Source organism: Sinohyriopsis cumingii, chromosome 12 (assembly GCF_028554795.1).
Source record: "Sinohyriopsis cumingii isolate HCF-2022 chromosome 12, ASM2855479v2, whole genome shotgun sequence".
Classification (NCBI taxonomy): Eukaryota; Metazoa; Mollusca; class Bivalvia; order Unionida; family Unionidae; genus Sinohyriopsis; species Sinohyriopsis cumingii.
In genome coordinates, this window is record NC_142972.1 from 32368311 (window position 1) to 32392366 (window position 24056).

General features: G+C 35.4%; 1 protein-coding gene across 1 annotated transcript in view; it reads right to left on the bottom strand.

The window, feature by feature from the left end:
- The window catches only part of LOC149786205 (uncharacterized), a 47560-nt gene extending 35464 nt beyond the window's left edge, over positions 1 to 12096 (bottom strand). The window contains exon 1 of the mRNA XM_089976572.1: positions 11871 to 12096. Within this exon, the coding sequence (XP_089832698.1) occupies positions 11871 to 11872 (2 nt within the window). The 5' untranslated portion in view covers positions 11873 to 12096. The remainder of the gene's footprint in view (positions 1 to 11870) is intronic.
- Between the last annotated feature and the right edge of the window lie 11960 nt (positions 12097 to 24056).

Sequence of the window (24056 nt, forward strand, 5' to 3'; positions counted from 1 at the left end):
ACCAATACTACTATTTCATATTGCACTAGGTGTTCTATACAGTTATATAACCAATACTAATATTTCATATTGCACTAGGTGTTCTATACAGTTATACAACCAATACTAATATTTCACACTAGCACTAGGTGTTTTATATATTTATACAACCAATACTATTATTTTTTTCTAACACTAGGCGTTCTATACATTTATATAACCAATACTAATATTTCATAAAAGCACCTGGTGTTCAATACATTCACACAACCAATTCTGTTATTTCATGCTAGCACTAGATGTTCTATACATTTATACAACGAATACTATTATATCATGTTTGTTGACACAAGTCTTTTTAGTAAGACTATATAAACAGCGAAATTGACTCTCGTTTATTCTGCCAAATTTCTACTAAACTTTTTAGTACTTATAACATTCATCAAATGAACACACACCAGGTGCATGCAGATACTCCTAAACAAATAAGATACAGTATAGTAGTTATTGAGGACCGGATGGATCCTGAAATGCTGGTATAACTGGTACGATCAGTTGACTTTAAAACTCTCTCTCTCTCTCTCTCTCTCTCTCTCTCTCTCTCTCTCTCTCATCATTTGGTCGGTTTGACTTAGCTTTTACCATCACTGATATGTTCAGAGACAACCTGGGATGACACAAACGAAAATCCTTTACGCTCTTCTTTTCATAGATTTTCGCCCGTATCTTGCTACGATGGTCCAGAGAGAGAGAGAGAGAGGCCTTGCGACATTTTCATAATTAATTAATACTTTTATAAAACATTATAATAGGTTTAAGAAACAACAACAACAAACATTAAATACATCACAGTATGTGTACCACGTAACCGAGAAATTACGACAGGGTTTGCAGCTTTGTAGATGAATCCCTAGGAAAGTGCACACATACCATTACAATGAACCATATTCTTGTAGGTTAGTTGGTGTAAGTTCAGTTTCAAGATTTTCACCCAACCCAAAACCTATTTCTCTCTCAATCCCGATTTGTGCGTAGTTTTTTCCCGTTATGTATGAGATGGAAGGGGGAAACAGAAAACAAACGATTGCGATGAAATTGTGTACCATATTAATTTCATTTAGGAAACGGGGATTATTAACACTTTTTGTCGTTATTTTCATACATCACTAATGATTAATGTGTGGAAATTCATTATTGATTTAGAATCAATAGCACACGGTTGTAAGAATGTTTATATATGTGTATTATTGTGCAATGGGCGGATTACAATTTGATATACCAACAGTACTGGTATATCAATTTGCTTTATACCAACACTTTAAATGCCATGTTTTTTTTAATGTATGTTGTGTGTATATATATATATATATATATATATATATATATATATATATATATATATATAGACACATACACACACACAGAGCTCGAGAGGAAGAGCAACAAGACACTGTCACTTGCTCACTTGTTTCAACTAGTATTAATTCCAAATTACAATGGGATTAAAACCAAATGGACTTCAATAGTTTGTTTTCTATTTAAGCTCATATTCGTAACTTCATTTTAATATCGGTATGTTGTGCTGTTTCAAATGTAGATCATTGTTCATTGGTTTTACGCTATTCTTAAATTAGTTAAAGTGCCCACGCAAAATCGAACATTTTAGTTAGTGATAAAGTACATGTTGTACTGCATTCTTGTTGATCTCCTGATTGAATATGCGAATATTTTTCTCGTAACATGTTTATTTCTGATAACCACAGTAGCTGTGGAGAGCAGAATATCACAAATTTGACTCTCTTCGGCAACTTTTTATTATATGTGAATAAACTTGATTTCGGTTGGGTAGCTAAGAGCACAAAATTACATTTAAATTCTTCTAAATTTCTTGTCGCTTTGGTAAATTATGGTCTCCTGTTATTTTATTTATATCGATTAGTTCTCATGCACTGTTTGTTTGACAGACCTGAAACTTTATAATTAGATAGGTATTGTGCTGTATAGAACACCAATATCATGCCAAGCTGAGCTTTATTGTATTTTCCTCTGTGTTGCAGATTGTTTTATTATTTGGCTATTACTGTCTATTTGAGTCTCAAGATCATCTGGATAGGCAAACTATTTCAAGGCACAATGCGAGGGTGCAGAAGAAGAGGCAGACAAAAAATGAGGTGGGAAGACAACATTAAAGATTGGACAGGCATGAGTTTTGGAGATTCCCAAAGTGCAATAGAGAACAGGAAGAGATGGAAAGAATTGGTTGTGAAGTCATCTACGGTGCCCAAACGACCTCTTGGGTTACGGGATTGATGATGATGATGATGATGATGATGATGTTCATTACCAATGCAGAGCATGGTGAACGCAAATGCGGGAAGAAAAATAAAATTTTAATGGACGAGTTTTCAATAGGTTACCTCCATTTAGGAAGCAAACTATTAAACACGTGTTTAGTCTGATCATCCATCATCACCTTCTGATACATATCCTTCCATATAAGAGTGAATATTTCGTCAATCGCCTATTTGAGTCAGCTACACAACCCGACTTCAGAGCCTGTAGGCATTTGAAATCCAGCTACACAACCCGTCTTCAGAGCCTGTAGGCATTTGAAATCCAGCTACACAACCCGTCTTCAGAGCTTGTAGGCATTTGAAATCCAGCTACACAACCCGTCTTCAGAGCCTGTAGGCATTTGAAATCCAGCGGATCTTAGACCAAAAACTGACAACTTAAATAATAATACGAGTCCACAAGATAGAAGAAACTTGGTCCAACTGCCTATACTGCGCAGACTGAATATCGTCCATAAATTTTGAAAAGCACAAAAATGCGGTATTGCTTGACAAAGATGATATGTAGTTGGCGTATTAAAAAAATATTGTAATATTCCTAGGGGATTGGTTTCATTAACTCATTAAGGCTACAATGGCTAACGAGAAAAATGTGCAGCTTGCATTAATGTGTTGCGGATTGAATACACGTTTCATTAAAAAAAATTGACATAGATATGATAATGACTGATCACACACACACATACACAGATGAAAAAGCAACCACACTGAAAACTACCCGTTTGAAAACATCATACAGGTATTTCTCTACCCTACAGACGTACTCAAATTTCAACTGTTCAGATAACTTGCGCTTTTTTTCTTTTGAAAATACATTGCATAACTAAAGTATTAGATTATTAATGATATCGCCCAATCCTATTCCGCAGGTCAAAATATACAAAACTTTCTCCATGAAAACTGCTAAAGTCCCTTTTGACGAGAGAGATAGAGAGAGAGAGAGATGTATCATGTTTCAATGTTTAGAAATAAAGAATAAACAAAACTAATTAAGATTAAAATTGAACTTTTTCATCTATATGTTTAAGAACGAAAGATGCCACAGATGTATATGTACTAGTTCGTTCAGTCAACGAGGTGAATCATTTTGGAAAGTATACATTGAAATGTATCCAATATACGATACATGTAGAAATATACGATTGCGATATATTTATATATAGCCACTGTGTTGCCAAAGCGACATAACTAGGCTACGTCTGCTGCTCGTTCCAATTGAAAGTTTACTCTTAAAAATCTATTTTGTCTGACGAGAGTCATCAAGTTTTATACCAACTAATATTTCCAAGTAATTTTAAGAGGAAAGGGGAGTTGGATTGTTTTTGCTATTATCCTCAGAGCTGTTTTCCCTATGCCATATTTACAAACATGTTTATTTATATCTCAGTATCCCATTCCATATATAACAAAAAAGATAAAGACAGCCTACAGAAAAAGCAGTTAGTATTTTGTATTATCACTGTTACAGTGTACATATAACGCACTTTGTATTATCACTACATGTTACAGTGTACAGATAAAGCATTTTGTATTATCACTGTTACATTGTGGGGACAAAGCATTTATTATTTATCACTGCATGTTACAATGTACAGATAAAGCATTTAGTATTATCACTGTTCGTTACAGTGTACAGATAAAGCGTTTTGTATTATCACTGTTACAGTGTACAGATACAGCATTTAGTATTATCACTGTTCGTTACAATGTACATATGAAGCATTTATATTATCACTGTTACAGTGTACAAAGTATTTAGTATTTATCGCTGCATGTTATAATGTACAGATAAAACATTTAGTATATCACTGTTACCGTGTACAGACAAAGTATTTATTATTTATCGCTACATGTTACACTGTACAGATAAAGCATTATCACTGTTCGTTACAGTGTACAGATAAAGCATTTTGTATTATCACTTTTACAATGCACAGATAAAGCATTTATCATTATCACTGCATGTTATAGTGTACAGCTAAAGCATTTAGTCTTATCACTCTTCATCACAGTATACAGATAAAGCATTTTGAATTATCACTGTTACAGTGTACAGATAAAGCATTTTGCATTATCACTGTTACAGTACAAAGATAAGCAGTTTGTATTAATACTGCCTGTTACAATGTACAGATAAAGCATTTTGTTTTATCACTACCTGCTACAGTGTACAGATAAAGCATTTTACATTATCACTGCCTGTTACAGTACAAAGATAAGCATTTTGTATTAATACTGCCTGTTACAGTGTACAGATAAAGCATTTTGCATTATTACTGTTACAGTACAAAGATAAGCAGTTTGTATTAATACTGCCTGTTACAGTGTACAGATAAAGCATTTTGTATTATCACTACCTGCTACAGTGTACAGATAAAGCATTTTGCATTATCACTGCCTGTTACAGTACAAAGATAAGCATTTTGTATTAATACTGCCTGTTCCAGTGTACAGATAAAGCATTCTGTATTATCACTGTTCGTTACAGTGTACAGATAAAGCCTTTTGTGTTGTCACTGTTCGTTACAGTGTACATATAAAGCAGTTATTATTATCACAGTTCGTTACCGTGTACAGATAAAGCATTTGTATTATCATTGTTACAGTGCACAGAGAATGCATTTAGTATTAGCACTGTTCGTCACAGTGTACAGATAAAGCATTTTGAATTATCACTGTTACAGTGTACAGATGAAGCATTTTGTATTAATACTGTATGTTACAGTGTAATGATAAACCTTTTAGTACTATCACTAAATGTTACAGTGTACAGATAAAGTATTTTGTATTATCACTGTTACAGTGTACAGATAAAGCATTTTGTACTATCACTGCCTGTTACAGTGTACAGAGAATGCATTTAGTATTATCACTACATGTTACAGTGTACGGATAAAGCATTTAGCGTTAGCACTGTTCGTCACAGTGTACAGCTAAAGCATTTTGAATTATCACTGTTACAGTGTACAGATAAAGCATTTTGTATTAACACTGTATGTTACAGTGTAATGACAAAGCTTTTAGTATTTATAGGTTACTGCATTTGTATGGGGAAAATATGAACGAGTTTTTTGGATGGAATACTGCACGACCTTGGGAGTACAGTATATCCTTCCGACAAAACGAGTTCATATTTTCCCATACAAATGCAGCAACCTTTTTATTATACGCTCATTCTTTTTATTCTACCTAAGGCTTACTTATATAAACAAAATACACTACAAGAAACAACGTAAATGAATGCATGCCGTATTTCAAACTAAATATCCAAGCGCATATTTATCATTACACAATAACTTTATTACTGCGCACATAACTCCGCCCAGATAAATTTGAACTTAGTCGCGCGCTCGACATAACTTTCGAAAGAAAAAGGCGTGTCTAGTTAAAACTGAAATTTGGAGTCATATTGTGAATGAATGTTTATTGCGACAACTTTTCCATTTGATCTGGAATGGATAGATTTTAGTATTTTTCTCGATGCTAGGAAATTTCGTGATTATGGACTGGATTTGTATGTGACAATACCATATGAAATACATTGGATTGAAGAAGCTAGGGAGAAGCGTGTTGACATCTGCAAATGTGTTTATGTTTCTGTCATTGAATGTTTGAAAAAATAATGTAGGAAAAATATGAAGTCTTTCAATTGCTATTATCAAAAGACGCTATGGAATTTAATGCTTATTTCATTTTGAGTGCAGTAAGGAGGATGTGATTGCACTTATCATCGAAATTACAGTACAATTCCGAAATGTGTAATCCAGATTGAGAATCTATGGCACGGCTCATGTAATTCGGATTTGCAGAACAAAGAAAGTACATTTTGAGGAAATTCAGGATATAAAACTGTAAGTATATTTTTTGCCATTCTAAAGAAGACAGTATATGAATTGTCACTTGTATGTTATTTGTAAGGACCTTATCTTGCGTCTGTTATATATTGTAGCTAGCCTAAATCCGAAACATTGTATCAACGCGGAATGCGCCAAAGCAGCTGGTATGTGGCAGTCCACGAAACGTCTGAGTTCATTCAGAAACAAATTTGAACAACCACAACGTAAAGCGCCTCTACGCGAGTGTACATGATTTGTTTACAATTCAGAAGTGCTGGCGTCTGCGTCCATTGTTTGTTTACAGTAGAAAGTAGTTATTTTATGCACGTGAATGCTATATGTGTATTGGCGCGCGGGTTCAATATCGGGTAATATTGCACGATTCTGACAATGTAAAGTTAACGGGGGAAAAATGAGCATATAATAATATCACTAAATGTTACAGTGTACAGATAAAGCATTTTGTATTGTCACTGTTACAGTGTACAGATAAAGCATTTTGTATTATCACTGCCTGTTACAGTATGATGATAAATCATTTCGTATTATCACTGTTCGTTACAGGGTACAGATAAAGCATTTCGTATTATCGCTGTTCGTTACGTTGTACATATAAAGCATTTTATGTTTATCACTGTTACATTGTACAGATAAAGCATTTTGCATTATTACTGCATGTTACAATATGAAGATAAAGCTTTTTGCTAATTGTATTATCACTGCCTGTTACAGTGTGCAGATAAAGCATTTAGTATTATCGCTGTCTGTTCCAGTGTATAGAAACAAATTATAGTAGACAATAGCTAACAGATGTTTTTAATATAAAAGCATCTTCTTAAACAATCGAACAATTCGCATTTATCCTAACTGTAGAAACAAAGAGGTGAAGTTAGAAAATAAGTTACCCTCACACTCTCTTGAAAAAATAAATTTCGAAGGAACAAGTTGCAGCATATGATGAAATTTGTGGGCGTGTGGGTGCGTGTGTGTGTTTGTGTGATTATGATTTTTAACGTAGCTTTAACAATTGTTCAGTCATATCGCTACGATGTCTGCAGTGTAGCAGTTTATAGTGATGTCTAGCATGTAGCATGATGTCCCACCCAGTCACATTATCCTGACACCAGGCCGACCAGTCCTAACACTAACCTCTTAATGCTGAGCGCCTAACGAGGCAGCTGTTAGTACCATTTTTTAAGTCTTTGGTTTGACTCGGCTGGAGATCAAACCACAACCTTCCGCTTCCGAGGCGGACGCTCTAACCACTAGGCCACCAGAGCGGTCGATGAAATTTGCATTTTGGGGTTAAATATATTCCTGGAAAGCCAATGAAATAAATATATAATATATTCATGCATTGAATTGATTTTATTCTGTAAATGAATGCGATCATGTTTCGGGGCCTCCTTGTTCAGGGTCAGGTGTGTGCCAGCATAGCTCAAATTGAGCTTTAAAACTATAGGAATGATGGCTCTATGGGTATACTGAATCTAGCTTTGCATTTTATTTTTCCTGTCTTTGATTTCCGTTCCTTTCTAAGATGCTTTCAAAAGAAAAAATGTATAAGTACGAGATAAATCACCAGTTCGAGTTTTTTATGGAATTAAAAGCATACGCGTAAGCCTAATTACTAAATCCCGTAGAAACCGTGCCCCAGATTATATATTCCACTTAGACCACGGGCACCACAGGCGTTAATCTGGGCTAAATGGATAGTGCCTTCTTCGTTAAAATTAGCACACCTGTGTCTTTGTGTATAAACGCAATGTTTCTGTGTCGTTTTGGGTTGGAGGTGTTTAGTACGGCACAGAAACACAAGCATTTTCCTTCAATTTCGAAACTCTTCAATGTGCTAACAGTCAGAATCAGGTGGTATTTAGAAAGGCTGACGTGACCGCAATCGGTAAACAAAATTGATTGCATTTGAAACCAAAAGACTGAAATCAGTTGCTTTATGCAGATTTTGCAATTTTAAAGCGCTTGGAACTAGAACAAATTCCTATTATATTTTCCAAATCGATACAGAAAAACTGTCAATCTATCCCCAACCGCCAGATCGCCCTGTTTTGGCAACTCTGCCTGAAGTTTCAGCAGCTATTGTGGATGTCAAGCATGTATTTTAAACATATACTTCAAATAAGCGCACGAAAAGCCATACATTGTAAGAAAGTATAAGTGCTGGTAGTAAAATGTTTATGGTATTGTAATTACGACTGGATACAAACATATTTCATGAACTGCCACTAGAATACATAGCATATATTTTGCTACATTTTTAAACTTCACAAAATCTACGATAGTCAAAAACGTTTATATTCATTTCTGAATTTCAGTCCTTAAACATGTAAATTGTAAAGCTGGGGTTACACACCCCACCCCCCCCAACATTTTCGAGATGAACACTATGGAGTGAAGACCTTTTACATCTGCTCTCCTGTATGGTTGTAAGGGTTGTTTCCGAATACCTCGAAAAGGTTTTGAACTTTACTAAAGTTTTAACAAGTACAAATTAAAACAAGAAATTGTTTGTTGTAGTGGTAGTTTATTAAATAGTTTTACTTGTAAGCGATAATTATAATATAATCTAGGGACCACAAGCAGTAAGAAATAGCTATAGTGTAATCTAGGAACAACAAGCAGTGAGAACTAACATTAATGTAATCTAAAGCGCTGAGAACAAACTATAGTGTAATCTAGGGACCACAAGCAGAGAAAACTAACTATAATATAATCTAAGGACCACAAGCAGTGAGAACTAACTATAATGTAATCTAGAGTACTGAGAGCTAACTATAGTGTAATCGAGGGACCACAAGCAGTAAGAATTAACTATAATTTAATCTAGGGACCACAAGCACTGAGAACTAACTATAATGTAATCTAGGGACCACAAGCAGTAAGAATTAACTTTAATTTTATCTAGGGACCACAAGCACTGAGAACTAACTATAGTGTAATCTAGGGACCACAAGCAGTAAGAATTAACTATAAAGTAATCTAGGGACCACAAGCAGTAAGAATTAACTATAAAATAATCTAGGGACCACAAGCACTGAGAACTAACTATAATGTAATCTAGGGACCACAAGCACTGAGAACTAACTATAATGTAACCTAAGGCACTGAGAACTAAATATAGTGTAATCTAGGGACCACAAGCAGTGAAAACTAGCTATAATGTAATCTAGGGACTACAAGCAGTGAGAACTAACTATAATGTAATCTATGGGCCACAAGCAGTGAAAACTAACTATAATGTAATCTAGGGACCACATGCAGAGAGAACTAACTATAATGTAATCTAGGGTCCACAAGCACTGAGAACTAACTATAATGTAATATAGGGACCACAATCACTGAGAACTAACTATAATGTAATCTAGGGTCCACAAGCACTGAGAACTAGCTATAATGTAATATAGGGACCACAAGCAGTAAGAATTAACTATAAAATAATCTAGGGACCACAAGCACTGAGAACTAACTATAATGTAATCTAGGGACCACAAGTACTGAGAACTAACTATAATGTAATCAAGGGATCACAAGTAGAAAGAATTAACTGTAATTTAATCTAGGGACCACAAGCACTGAGAACTAACTATAATGTAATCTAGGGACCACAAGCAGTAAGAAGTAACTATAATTTAATCTAGGGACCACAAGCACTGAGAACTAACTATAATGTAATCTAGGGACCACAAGCAGTGAAAACTAACTATAATGTAATCTAAGGCACTGAGAACTAACTATAATGTAATCTAGGAACCACAAGCAGTAAGAATTAACTATAAAGTAATCTAGGGACCACAAGCAGTAAGAATTAACTATAAAGTAATCTAGGGACCACAAGCACTGAGAACTAACTATAATGTAATCTAAGGCACTGATAACTAAATATAATGTAATCTAGGGACCACAAGCAGTAAGAACTAACTAAAGTGTAATCTAGGGACCACAAGCATTGAGAACTAACTATAATATAATCTATGGACCACAAGCAGTGAAAATTAACTATAATTTAGTCTAGGGACTACAAGCACTGAGAACTAACTATAATGTAATCTAAGGCACTGAGAACTAACTATAATGTAATCTAGGGACCACAAGCACTGAGAACTAACTATAATGTAATCTAGGAACCACAAGCACTGAGAACTAACTATAATGTAATCTAGGGACTACAAGCAGTGAAAACTAACTATAATGTAATCTAGGGACCACAAGCACTGAGAACTAACTATAATGTAATCTAAGGCACTGAGAACTAACTATAATGTAATCTAGGGACCACAAGCATTGAGAACTAACTATAATGTAATCTAGGGACCACAAGCACTGAGAACTAACTATAATGTAATCTAAGGCACTGAGAACTAACTATAATGTAATCTAGGGACCACAAGCAGTAAGAACTAACTATAATGTAATCTAGGGACCACAAGCATTGAGAACTAACTATAATGTAATCTAGGGACCACAAGCACTGAGAACTAACTATAATGTAATCTAAGGCACTGAGAACTAACTATAATGTAATCTAGGGACCACAAGCAGTAAGAACTAACTATAATGTAATCTAGGGACCGCAAGCAGTGAAAACTAACTATAATATCTAGGGACTCCAAGCACTGAGAACTAACTATAATGTAATCTAAGGCACTGAGAACTAACTATAATGTAATCTAAGGACCACAGGCAGTAAGAACTAACTATAGTGTTATCTAGGGACCACAAGCATTGAGAACTAACTATAATGTAATCTAAGGCACTGAGAACTAACTATAATGTAATCTAGGGACCACAAACATTGAGAACTAACTATAATGTAATCTAGGGACCACAAGCAGTGAAAACTAACTATAATGTAATCTAGGGACCACATGCAGAGAGAACTAATTATAATGTAATCTAGGGTCCACAAGCACTGAGAACTAACTATAATGTAATATAGGGACCACAATCACTGAGATCTAACTATAATGTAATATAGGGACCACAATCACTGAGATCTAACTATAATGTCATCTAGGGACCACATGCAGAGAGAACTAACTAGAATGTAATCTAGGGTCCACAAGCACTGAGAACTAACTATAATGTAATATAGGGACTACAAGCAGTGAGAACTAACTATGATGTAATCTAGTGATCACATGCAGTGAGAACTAACTATAATTTAATCTAGGGATCACAAGCAGTGAGAATTAACTATAATGTAATCTAGAGATCACAAGCGTGAGAATTAACTATAATGTAATCTAGAGATCACCGAATTTGCACGTGCTGTAAAATTGATGTAGCCTATATACGAAAATTAACAAGCCCGTCAAGTTTTGACCCCCCCCCAAAAAAAAAAAATTAAAATGACGTCCCTGCTATTGCTATCTCTCTCATCTGTTACTCAGCCAGAGCCAGCGCGTTGATATTTGCCTAATCAAGTCCCCCCATCCTCCATCAAGTTGTGCCCCCCCCCCCCCCGAGAAAAGTTGAAATGGCGTCCCTGGATTTAAGTGATCACCAGCTTTCGACTCCGAGTATGCAATATTCGTCATCCAATTAAAATGTGTGTGTGTGTGTTAAGTCTTCATCTCTTCATCTAAATTCATTAAAAAGGAAAATCACCCCTGAAAATGACTATGATATACAAAAAAATAGTGTAGAATTACAACATTACCAATGTAAATTAAACTGTACTTACATATGCTTGATTTTCCTGTTTCACTCTAACCCGTTTTAGCTCGATTAATTCGGTCAGGAATTTCCATAGTCACTACGACTGCATGATTGTCTAAACAGTTTTGTTCGTAGATATTAGAGACTTGTAAAAATTTGCACAAAACCCTTGGCTGTCAAACCTAAAAGCGCCTCACTACATAAAATTAAATCAATGAAAAGAAGTATATTATTTCCACACCTTCGAAAGTCGACAACTTTGATAAAATTCAAATGCACTGAACTGAAACTTGCTTTCCAATAGACTATCTTTCTAGAGTTGTAAAGGAGAAATTCGATACTCTTTTCACCACATGCGTGAAAATAAATTATTTGTAACGGGGTTTCCAATATCTATTTACCGTTAAAGTAAAACATACTTGACGACAGATGCGTTTACCATCTGACTTATCATACACTAAAACAATCGTAATTATTATTCATAATTTGCTTAACCATGGTGTTTGTTTGACTTTGTTCTTGTCCCATTAGGTAATATTTACACAGATTTAAAAGTAAGTTTGATAACCAGAGTGATATTATTTCGAAAATTAAAGTTAAACTCGATTACAAGCGGACCAATTAGTATAACTGATCACGTAAACTCAGTTACAATACGTGATATATCAGTGTTTTAAACAATGGTACTACCTTGTTAAAAACCATAGTATACGAGGCTTCCTAGGTGAAGAAAGTAAACAAGGACAAATTAGGAATCAGCTTGTCAAAAAATTAAAGCCCACGGATTTAAATTAGATGACCATGACAAATGCCGATTGTCGATAGGGTCGTATCTTCACTACAACAACAACAACAACTACTACTACTACTACTACTAATAATAATAATAATAATAATAATGGGGGAGGGGACATGCAACAGAAAGCTTTAAAACGTTTCAGAGGCCATTGCACTTGCGCCAAGAGGCCTACATTAAATTTATATGTAGGTATTTAATGGAGCTCCGAATAGGTAGATACGATAAATGATCATGGAAATAGTTTCAAGTCCAGGCAGCTTTATATAAAACACAACATTTTCGCATACAGGGACTACAAGGGGGGGGGGGCAACCGTGAGGGGCCAGGACCGAACAACACTTATTAAGTTTATAAAAGACAAATTTTTTTAACAAGAACTAGGAGAGGCCTGGGTGTTTCTTACCCCATTGCTCTTGGTCGCTCTCTACGGCCCTGTCCTCATATTATGAGACGAAAGACCAAGAATCAAAAGTATAATGATATTATTCTCTCTCTCTCTCTCTCTCTCTCTCCATATACTTTGATACCAAGCCAGTGTAAGATGAAGCAATGTATTCATTAACATTATTGAAAGAAGGCATTAAAAAAGACATATTTAGCTGAATAATTTATTATTAATTAGCAGCAGACCTAGTACAAACGTCCTGCATCTATTAATTCTGAAATGACACAAATACAAATAGTGGGATAATCTGGCCACAGCTCGATAAATCTCAATAGTTTAATAATGTAGAACCCAGGAGATGAACTGAGAGCATACACTAAGGAAACTGGACACGCAAGGTACCAAGGGTCACCAGTCAGCCATGGTGTCAGGCATGACCGGCCTTAGGCTAGTTGGACCCAAGTTCACAGGAACCGGCACGTTAGTCGTTTTTAAAAATATATCTTTAGAGAGAAAGTAATTTTTAAGCGACGGAAGAAATTTTAAAGTTCAATATCTTATGCAAGTTGTTTAAAAGCTTATTTCCAAATTCCGTACTCACAGGTGGCCCCGCCAAAATGATCCTAATCGGGCCCCGCGTTTGCTAGGGCTGTTACTGGCGCCAGAGGTTGTACAGGATCAAGACGTGCAAGTGATTATCATGCCCCGTTAAACAACTGCCTGTTATGCTGCCCTTGCAGGCAGGCAACTCTCCCCGGTACCAGAGGTAGAGAGGGCTCGAATAATAATAAAATACACACGTTTTAAAGTACTTTAAGTGTTTCTGAAAACTTATTCATAAATGTTTGATACTGAGGGTAATTTAAATTTATCTCCTCGTAAAAGGATATCATTAGTAATTAAGGCACACACGCACTTTTTAAGTGCTGGTTCTATTACTGACATGTTTACATAAATATGATGATTTCTTGACGTCAAACATTTATATTGATTTGGTGATGACCCTTAAAAGCTTTTAAAATGGCCGGGACAAACAGCACATTTTTATAATGGCTGTATCATGCATAAAACATAATCCAAAATAAGCGTTATCTACACCGTAAATTTTGAGTAGCATGTAGTACTAATATTACTACCCCTACTCCTACCTCGTGGACGGGGTACTAACATGAGCATATGTGTGTCAATGGAGCCAGCCGGGTGTGATTCAACCACTGGATTTGGAAAGTCATTGACTTTACCTTTTCTCAACAAAAACTGGTTTCCACAATTAATGCAAGTATCCATTCTCCGTCTTCGCGCGTTATGTCATTCAAAAATTAATAACATAGCGTAGAATATCCACATATGATCTGGCAAGCCTTCCTTAGAAAAGGGGTCACAGCGAGAGTTTCGCGTTATCTGTCATGGCGGAACGGTGAGGTTAGTGTTACCAGTCCAAGTTTTTTTTTTATCGTTTAAGGGCTTAAAACATTCAAAATAAGCCAAACTTCTTTCCCCAACACGATTATACTTATGTAGTAGATTTCTACACTATTTGTTTTTCTAATTTAGTGATGATTTTTTTGGGCTCCACTACACGATATGGGATCAGTTCGTAGCCTCAACCACAACAAATCATGTTGAGGTTACGACATCGTAGCTAAGTAACACGGGACTTTAAAAACTTGCAAGTGGGAATAACTTGTTACTTTAGAAACGTACAAATGGGAATAACTTGTTACTTTAAAATCGTACAAGTGGGAATAAATTGTTTAATTCTGCAAGAGATTCTATCAGATAGTACAACTTTTCCTTTCTCATTCTGTTTTGTGTTATTCGTTCTTTTTCTTTTTAATATCAACACTGAATACTACATTCCATGAATCCTATAGATTTCAGGAAATATCAACTTGAATATTTTTTTCCTCTCCAAAAGCCATCTCTTTTAAAACCATGTTTTTATTTTTATTTTGACACACAGAAACACGATTTGAATTTGAGACGAATTATTTTCACGCATCGCGCTTATTTCATCATGTTCGTAGCATGCAGTATCGTTTGGACCAACGTTTTAAGTCTATTTTTGTACTATACGAGAAGTAAGAAAATCTATGACGTTATTTTATTCTTCCCCAAAACTTCAAACTTATGTTCTGACTACAATAAACATCAAGGCAGATGACAACTTCCATTTCCCATTATAAGCGTATGGTTAAAAAGGAACGCAAAACGTGACATTATCAGGCCTGCTAATGGTGCCCGCGCGTTCCTGCTCAACAGAACCAGAAAGGTATAAGGATGAAATATTTGTTGTTTAATAGAAATGGTTTTTGTCAGACATGGAAGAATGATGTCGAAAAATATTTTGAACCTTTGCTCGGTACATGATCTGATGATTTCATAACAGTGATTGATGTTTATGGTGATACCGTTTATTAATTCATATGGAGTCCCATTGGCTAGCGTGACAGAGTTGCGATCGAAATGATGCGGGCTCGAATCCTACCATCGGACTAACCTGGATCAACTGCCGTGGTGTGTCCTTTGGCCAAAACGTTTTATTCCAATTACCGGGAAACTAAATAATCACTTGTGTTGCTGTGCCGAAAAACACCAAAACCAAACATCAAATCATTCATCTTTCCTCGATAAGGAAAGTTTCAGAAATATAATGGACATTTACAGTTAGGAAGGGAAACAAATATCAGCATATGCAAGAATTAACTCAAATAAATATGTACCGTATGTAATCGGTTATAAGTCGGGTCCAACTCCTCAAAGAACAGAACCTGATATGCCTTCGCGTAGTGTGCCAGTACATCTGGATCTATGTTATTTGTTCCAGCACATTATGACGGCAGATCTGGGTCTGTGCAGTTTGCAGTTGGATCCGACTTATAAGCGAGCAAAGACGGTAACAGAACCTGGAGATTTTAATCAGGAGTGATGAAATTATTCTGAAGAGATGCTGGACAAAACACAGATTAACAAAATTTATTTGATTCCAAATGCGTGTTCGAACACGGTTTATTTAATATTGTTTACATATTAAGTATTCTTATTTATTTTTTTATTGGTTTACAGTCTGTCCACAAATACGGATTCCGAAGATAAGAGTAATGACGAATCCCCCATTAAGGTTCCCATAAAATACTGTGTACAGTTTCTATGTGTCCACTAGTACGGATCCTAGCACTAGTATGCATCCTCAACATACTCTTCCCAGTGAAACAGTCACATCTAAGTGTTCGCTAGTACGGGTTCTGATGACAGAAGTAATTTTGTTTAGTGTCATTAAATCATTAAATCCACTAGTACGGGTTCTAATGGTGTTACTAACGTTTCCCCGTAAAGAGGTCCCATCTATATGTCCACTATACTATTCGCCAACCACTCTGGCAGGTGTGTACCCCTCTTTCGATTCTAAAAGCCAAAAGCATAAAGGAAATTAAAAAGTGCACAAAGCACCCATTGTATTCATTAATTTCTAATTTCTAATCTGATAGTGGCCAGAGAGACCCCAACTCTGTGATCGTCTTTCGATTGAAACTAAGCGGGAGATTTTTTTAGACAAATATGGCGCCTATATTTACGTGGGCGATTCTCTTTTGATGAATCTGTACAACAAAGTTACAATTATTCAAACTACTTACTGTGCATGTTTTAAATTTATTTGGTTTTTATTATTTTCAGTTCTTTTTATGAAATATTTGATCCATATATGAAAAATACTGGATGCAGACGGCACAGGGACTTTTTCTCTTTTTTTAATCGGAACTTTTCCGTCAAGTCGAAAAGAAACCTGTGATGTAATTTGCTGCCTTTGAAAACTATATTTGGAATCATTTTGTTCACATGGCTCAACATGGCGACGGAAAGAGACAAATTCACAATCGGAAAATTGTTTTTTTTTCTTCTCTCTTTCTGTCGTAACATATGTGGTGCACTCAGACTTAGGCGAATCACCAAGCCATCCAGTTGATGTGTATTCTTACAACCACTTTCGAGGTTATTTCTCAACTTGACGGAAATGGCCGCACGATTTGACCGATCGCATTTTCTGTTGAGCCTCCATACTTCTGTTCGTCCTAAAGACGTTCTGATTCCAGTCTGGTACGATTACACAAAAACCACATGACTTAAACAAATTAAATTTTTTCGGTACAGTATATGTTTATATGGATCCTTGTAAATAAAAGAGTTTACAATATCCTTATAACGTTAATTCGATTGTCTTTTTCTTCAGTTTTACGACTTTTCAACGAAATCCTTTTAGCACGATGACCCAGACAACAACTGATTCAATTAATTAATTGGGTAAGCATTTTCATATATATTTCTAGATGACCGGGTAAGAGCGTCATTCCATTTAGGCTTTATTTTTGTATTTTAAATTAATGTGTTTCAGCTTTTATTGAACTTGGATAATTTTAGTAAAACCTTGTTAGCTCATTTACTTATAAACCGCTTGACCAACGCAAATAAACACCGGAAAGCCTGTTTATATGATTACGTACATTTTATTATATTTGTTTGCCATTTCAATAAATTGTTTCGCTTTTTGTTTTTATTGAAGTTTTGATTCCGGACATTTCCAACTTAGGCCTTTTTTTTACAGCGGTGTCGGACTACGTGTTTCACAAACACAAACCCGGATTTTGTTTAGATATATCTGTTAATGTATGTTAATTTATACAATGAAAATCTAGAAGATAAATCTGACAATTTGTACAAAACCCAGTGAACAAAGAGAGCAGTAGACAATGGATTATTCGGCATATAATGGACAGATTTCGATACCTTGATTGTCTACATTTGTTAGTAAGTAACAAAGATTCAAGCAATCATGCATGCCTGTCAGATCGTTTGCCATAAGCACATGGATTAAAATGTAGATTGTTTGCATCAAGGTTGTAGAATATGCATAAGTATCAAAGCTGTCCAATATGCAAACGTATCAGGGTTGTCCAATATGTACATGCTGTCCTATATGCACACGAATTAAGTTTGTCCAATATGCCCGTGCATCAAGGTTGCCCAATATGCATATGTATCAAGGTTGTCTAATATGCATATATATCAAGGTTGTCCAATATGTACACGTGTCAAAGTTGTCTAATATGCACATATATCAAGGTTGTCCAATATGCACATGCATCAAGGTTGTCTAATATGCATATATATCAAGGTTGTCCAATATGTACACGTGTCAAAGTTGTCTAATATGCACATATATCAAGGTTGTCCAATATGCACATGCATCAAGGTTGTCTAATATGCATATATATCAAGGTTGTCCAATATGTACACGTGTCAAAGTTGTCTAATATGTACATATATCAAGGTTGTCCAATATGCACATGCATCACGGTTGTCCAATATGCATATGTATCAAGGTTGTCTAATATGCATATATATCAAGGTTCTCCAATATGTACACGTGTCAAAGTTGTCTAATATGCACATATATCAAGGTTGTCCAATATGCACATGCATCAAGGTTCTCCAGTATGCACATATATCAAGGTTATCCAGTATGTACGCGTATCAATGTTGTCTAATATGTACATGTATCAAGGTTGTCTAATATGCACACGTATGAAGGTTGTCTAATATACACACGTATCGAGGTTGTCCAATATGCACACGTATCAAGGTTGTCTAATATGTACATGTATCAAGGTTGTCTAATATGCACATGTATCAAGGTTGTCCAATACGCACATGAATCAAGGTTGTCTAATATGTACATCTATCAAGGTTGTCCAATATGCACATGTATCAAGGATATCCAATATGCACACGTATCACGGTTGTCTAAAATGTACATGTATCAAGATTTGCGAAAGACATTTTAGCTATTAGTTGAGTTATTATTATATAAATTACTTTGATCTCAGCAAAGAGAAGGAATCGGTACGTAAGATTTTTTTTTGGTCCGCACTGTGTGGCCTATTTTCCTAAGTTGATTCGATTTAACTTTAAAATATTGACTTGTGCCACAGAATAGCGCATATTTTTCTTAACTATTTAAACAAATTTAATACTTACAACTCGTCCTTTCAATGCGCAGCTACAGATGTCCGAGATCTTTCTTGTAATACAAGTGTACATACAAAAATTCTCCCTTTAACTACATATCTAAATGAAGTCATTGAAAGACTAAATGATATAAATCATTACGGTAATCTTAAAGAGGTTCAAAGTGTCAGCATAGGCACTCATTATCCCCTCAAATACACCATTATTCGTGGCACGATCATACAATGTAATGGAGCATCAATATAATTATGAACACGACCTTGCCCTATTTTAGATCAAAATAAGTGTAAATTGTACAGTTAATATGTGGTCTAATTAACATATACATGGACAAATAGATTTTGCAGATGTTGATTTTATCTTCGATATGTTTGCAGAAATAAAAGGATATGTTAAAGTCAAATATTTTTCCATGAACAATATCGACCACCCTCAAACATATATGCTTTAATTGAACTTACACAGGGAATGCAAAGCAGAGATCAACCGCGCGATTTTAGGACAAGAACAGCAAAAGAATGGCATGGACATAGGCACGTAATCGATGAATACTCTGCCTCACTTTCTTTGACTTTGCGATGGCTTATTGTGCATTTATTAGACTATGAATAAACTTGATTTCGGGCTTTGTAGACTTTTCCTTCAGTTATGAATTTAAGTAATAAATTAAATAATACATTTCTACTGGATTCTATTAAACGGCTAAAATAACGATTATGAATGAAGTACATATTTATATTCTTTACACTTCTTCTCATTTATACGTATCGGTGTGACCATGGTGAGACAAAGACGAGTCTTTACCATGACAAAAAGGCGAGCAACCAGCTTAGGCTTTGCAGTGAAAGATCATTCTGCTTAGTATAAAATCTTTATATCTTTATTTATCTTGGCTTTATTTACAAGTCCAACTGCAAACAGCATAGTCACTGAGCAGTCGTCGCAAAATGCGCCTGCAGATCAGGTTCTGTGTTGCTTGCTGTACTGATTAATCCTAACAAACTACATTGACCTATATTTACTAACTCATTATGCGACGGCAGATCTGGGTCTGTGCATTTTGCAGTTGTATTCGTCTTGCAAGCGATTAAATACGGTAATATTTGATGTTATCAGATGTCTTCAAATAAAAGACCTTCAAAGCAGAGTTGATATAAAAAACCTTGATACTCGAAACAGCCCGTTGGCTTTGAGGTGCAAACTCCAGACCCACCGGTTTCGAGTCGGACGATCTGTCTGCTGAACCAATTTTGTCTTCATATAGTACGTTGTACAAGTAGTAGATGTTTATCGACATTCTTTTTGTTCTAATTTAAATGCTGACAGAGATGAATTCAAAGTAAATGTTTCTGATTTGGCGTAGGGATGGGGGATACTTTAAACGGTCAAAAATTGCGGCAAATTGCTCTACTATCAGACCTCGTGCATCATCTTATTTTATTTACAAAGAAAATTGCAATAAACGGGCTAGTTCTCAATTGTAAGAGAATGTCATACTCTGTTGACGTGATCTGCTCTCCTCAGTACACAATCTAAATGTGGCAATCCATTTGAAGTACTATTTTCCAATCAATCATTCAAATGTCCCACGCGATATGCATATCGATAGTTTCCACTTATTAACTACCACCATGGTCACCATATCGTATCGCAAAGTTGATTTAATGAACAACTGGGTACTAGGCTAGTGCTTTACGTACACAATTATTGTTAGAAATGGAGCACAACTGTATCATTCTATTTCTTAAACTCGTTTTGAATAATATAGTGCATTCCAATCTCGCAATTCTCCTGCAGTTCCAAGAAGTTACTGTAATTATTTATTTTAATTGTTATGACGACCCTGGCATTTATTCAAAGAGTGGAAATGTGTTAAACATGTGTAGTTACATTTACCCCAGTACAGTATTGTTCTGATCAAAATATTAAAAACACAACCCGTACAGGATGACAAGTAACGGAATCCCTTTGATTCTAATTCTGTTAATCAAATGTTTTTTGACAGACAAATTTAATATTTTAATATTTAAAAATGATTTTAATATACAATTTTGTCAATATTAACTTTTAATATCAACTGTTTTAATTTTAAGTTGTTTTTCTTTAATTTTAACAAATTACAGCTATATCCCCCTTAGAAAGAACACGTTGTTATGGTCATTTGTTTATTCAAGTATTTTCCTGTACTTGTATTTTCAGTAACCCTTTACTAGGTTCAACAGTGGAGCACATTCTTCTCACCAGCGGCTCTTGTCGCAGAACCCCTCCTATCCCGCCATTTACATAAGGGGCCCATTTTTGGTTATATTTTTGGTTACTTTCTTTTAATCATTACTTATATTTTAATAACCCCATTGATTAGTTCATTTCATATTTAGAGCATTATATCGTCGCATACTCGTCTTTTGTTAAGTATCACTCCTATTCACGGAATCTACCTCTAGATATGGACATGGAATCAACAACTATATTGTAGCCAAAGTTTTTTTAATTTAAAATCCAACACTAGTAGCTTTGTAACCCCTTAACAAATTCATGTCATATCCGGTATATAATATCATCGCATATTCTGCTTCTGTCATTACGCCTCATGTCCCTGGGTTCGGTCTCTTTAGTGGTCATGGGGTCAAGACTTATAATGTAGAAATTTTTAATCACTTGTTTTTCCATTGCCTCGTAGTCATTTCTTTTCATTTTGTGAACATAATATTATTACCTACCCTCCTTTTACCAGTATCACCTCCGTTCCAGGGGACTGACCCTGGCTAGATAGAATGCGCCTTAGAACTTAATTTGTGAGACATATTGATAATTGATTAAAAAAAGTTTCTTGTAGTTTTGACTCCTTACCTAACTTACTAAATATACGGAATATAGTATCATTACATGCTCCCTTCCCCCAGGGCCATTCCTGTCCCTGCGTCATCTCTTTGGGTGGAGCCGAAGTAAAGAATTACATGGGTGACACGTTGTGGTTACATTATTTTGCAGCTTTTGTAGCTCCCTAATCCCTCGCTTGATTCACTTAATATTTCGGATATGATACAATTAATATTCCCTTTCCCTTAGTACCTTTCCTGCCCCGGTGTTCTGCTCTTGCATGGGGCCATGTGGTCCAAAATTATACTGGGGACACATATTGGTTACAGTTGTTTCTTCACATATTTCCATAATACCTCAATAAACTTCATGTCTGGAATATGACCTCATGGATTGCACTGCTGTTACCACTGGGTTTTTATCCCTGATTGAGGCTATGCGGGCTAGAATTGGGCGTTGAGTTGTTTTGTTTATTACTTATATATTTAGAACTCCTTTACCAGTCCACCTCATATTGAGAATGAAAAATAACACATTATCCTCCTCACTTGACCACACCTACCCCTGTGTCAATTCGCCGGGTAAGGCTGTGGGGTCAATATATAGATCACTTTAAATTTAACCATTTTGGGATTTAATATCTTATTTTAATAAACGTTTATCAGAATTTGAATATCATATGATCAAAAAATTATCTTTCTCTTTATACTTCTGTTGTCCAATGATTATGTCTCCTGATGCGTCCAATTTGTGATTTTATGTCCCTGAAAGGGTTCCATGGGTTTAAGAGATAGGACACGTTTTGAATATACTTTTTCTTTTATGAGTTTATTTCAATAAAGTGTCCCATAATTCAATGTATATTTAAAATACAACATTATCTCCTACTTGACCGCTCCGGTGCCCTAGTGGTTAGAGCGTCCGCCCCGGATGCGGGAGGTCGTGGGTTCGAACCCCGGTAGAGTCATACCAGACTTCTAAAAATGGTACTAACAGCTGCCTCGCTAGACGCTCAGCATTAAGAGGTTAGTGTTAGGACTGGTCGGCCTGGTGTCAGGATAATGGGACTGGGTGGGACATCATACTACGTGTCTGCGGCATGATGCCCCAGTGCTAGACATCACTTTTTAACTGCCACACTGCAGACATCGTAGCGATATGACTAGAAAAGTGTTAAAGCTACGTTAAAAATCTAATATACACACACACACACATTCTTAATAGGACCATTGAGTCTGCAAATTTTATTACAAATCTTACTTTCGAGATTCAGATGCTCTGGTCTCTAACCTTTTATAGAGTTTCGTTGACATGATGGTATTATTAGGACAGAATTTTTTTAGTACAAGTAACAAGAATGAAATTTTCTCTAAATGGTATTAAAAGTAAGTTGATAAATTATATTGAAAGTAAATTTCTATTAAAATATATTGAGATTGAATCCATTTATTTCGGTATTACAATTATATACTACTTAATACAGATTGCGCCCTTATGATCAAGTACGAACCGTCTATACATACATTTCCCTTGTATCCTAAAGTCGGCACACAAAGAAAAACTACATGTAAAGTACCGCATTGCGGAAACCTAGAAAAATCATAAGCTATTACTAATCGCGCTGACGTTGTAGAATTGTCTGTCTAATGACGTACATAAATCTAGACGATAATCTGTAAGAGACTACGAAGCCTCACTTTGAGATTCTGGCCAACGCAAGAGCTAGGAGCGCGCCATATTTGGCGTTGTCTTAAGAAACGGGTATATAAGCCCCAGCCACGGGCTGACATCAGTTTTGCTGGCCAGAAGCTCAAACAGACTTTTGTCTTTACAGGTAAGATTATGATCTATGTACAATTTTTCATAGCATAAGACTTTTAGTGTTATAAGAATTTTTAGTGCTAAGATGTTAACCTAATATCAGTATGTTTAGATTATTTTAATATTTCTTTACTATTATTTAACATAATGTATTAGAAAGTTAATGTGATTGAAGAACTTGTATTTGCTTGTAATTATATTATTGATTATAGTAAAAGCAACGTTCGGTACCAACTTCATACTCAGTAAAATATATTTCAATTACGGCATTAGTCTGAAATATTGAATTTTAGATTCTTTTGCTATTGTGAATTTATTCGATATTTAATTATCTGTATTACATTCTAAAACGGCAGTTATTA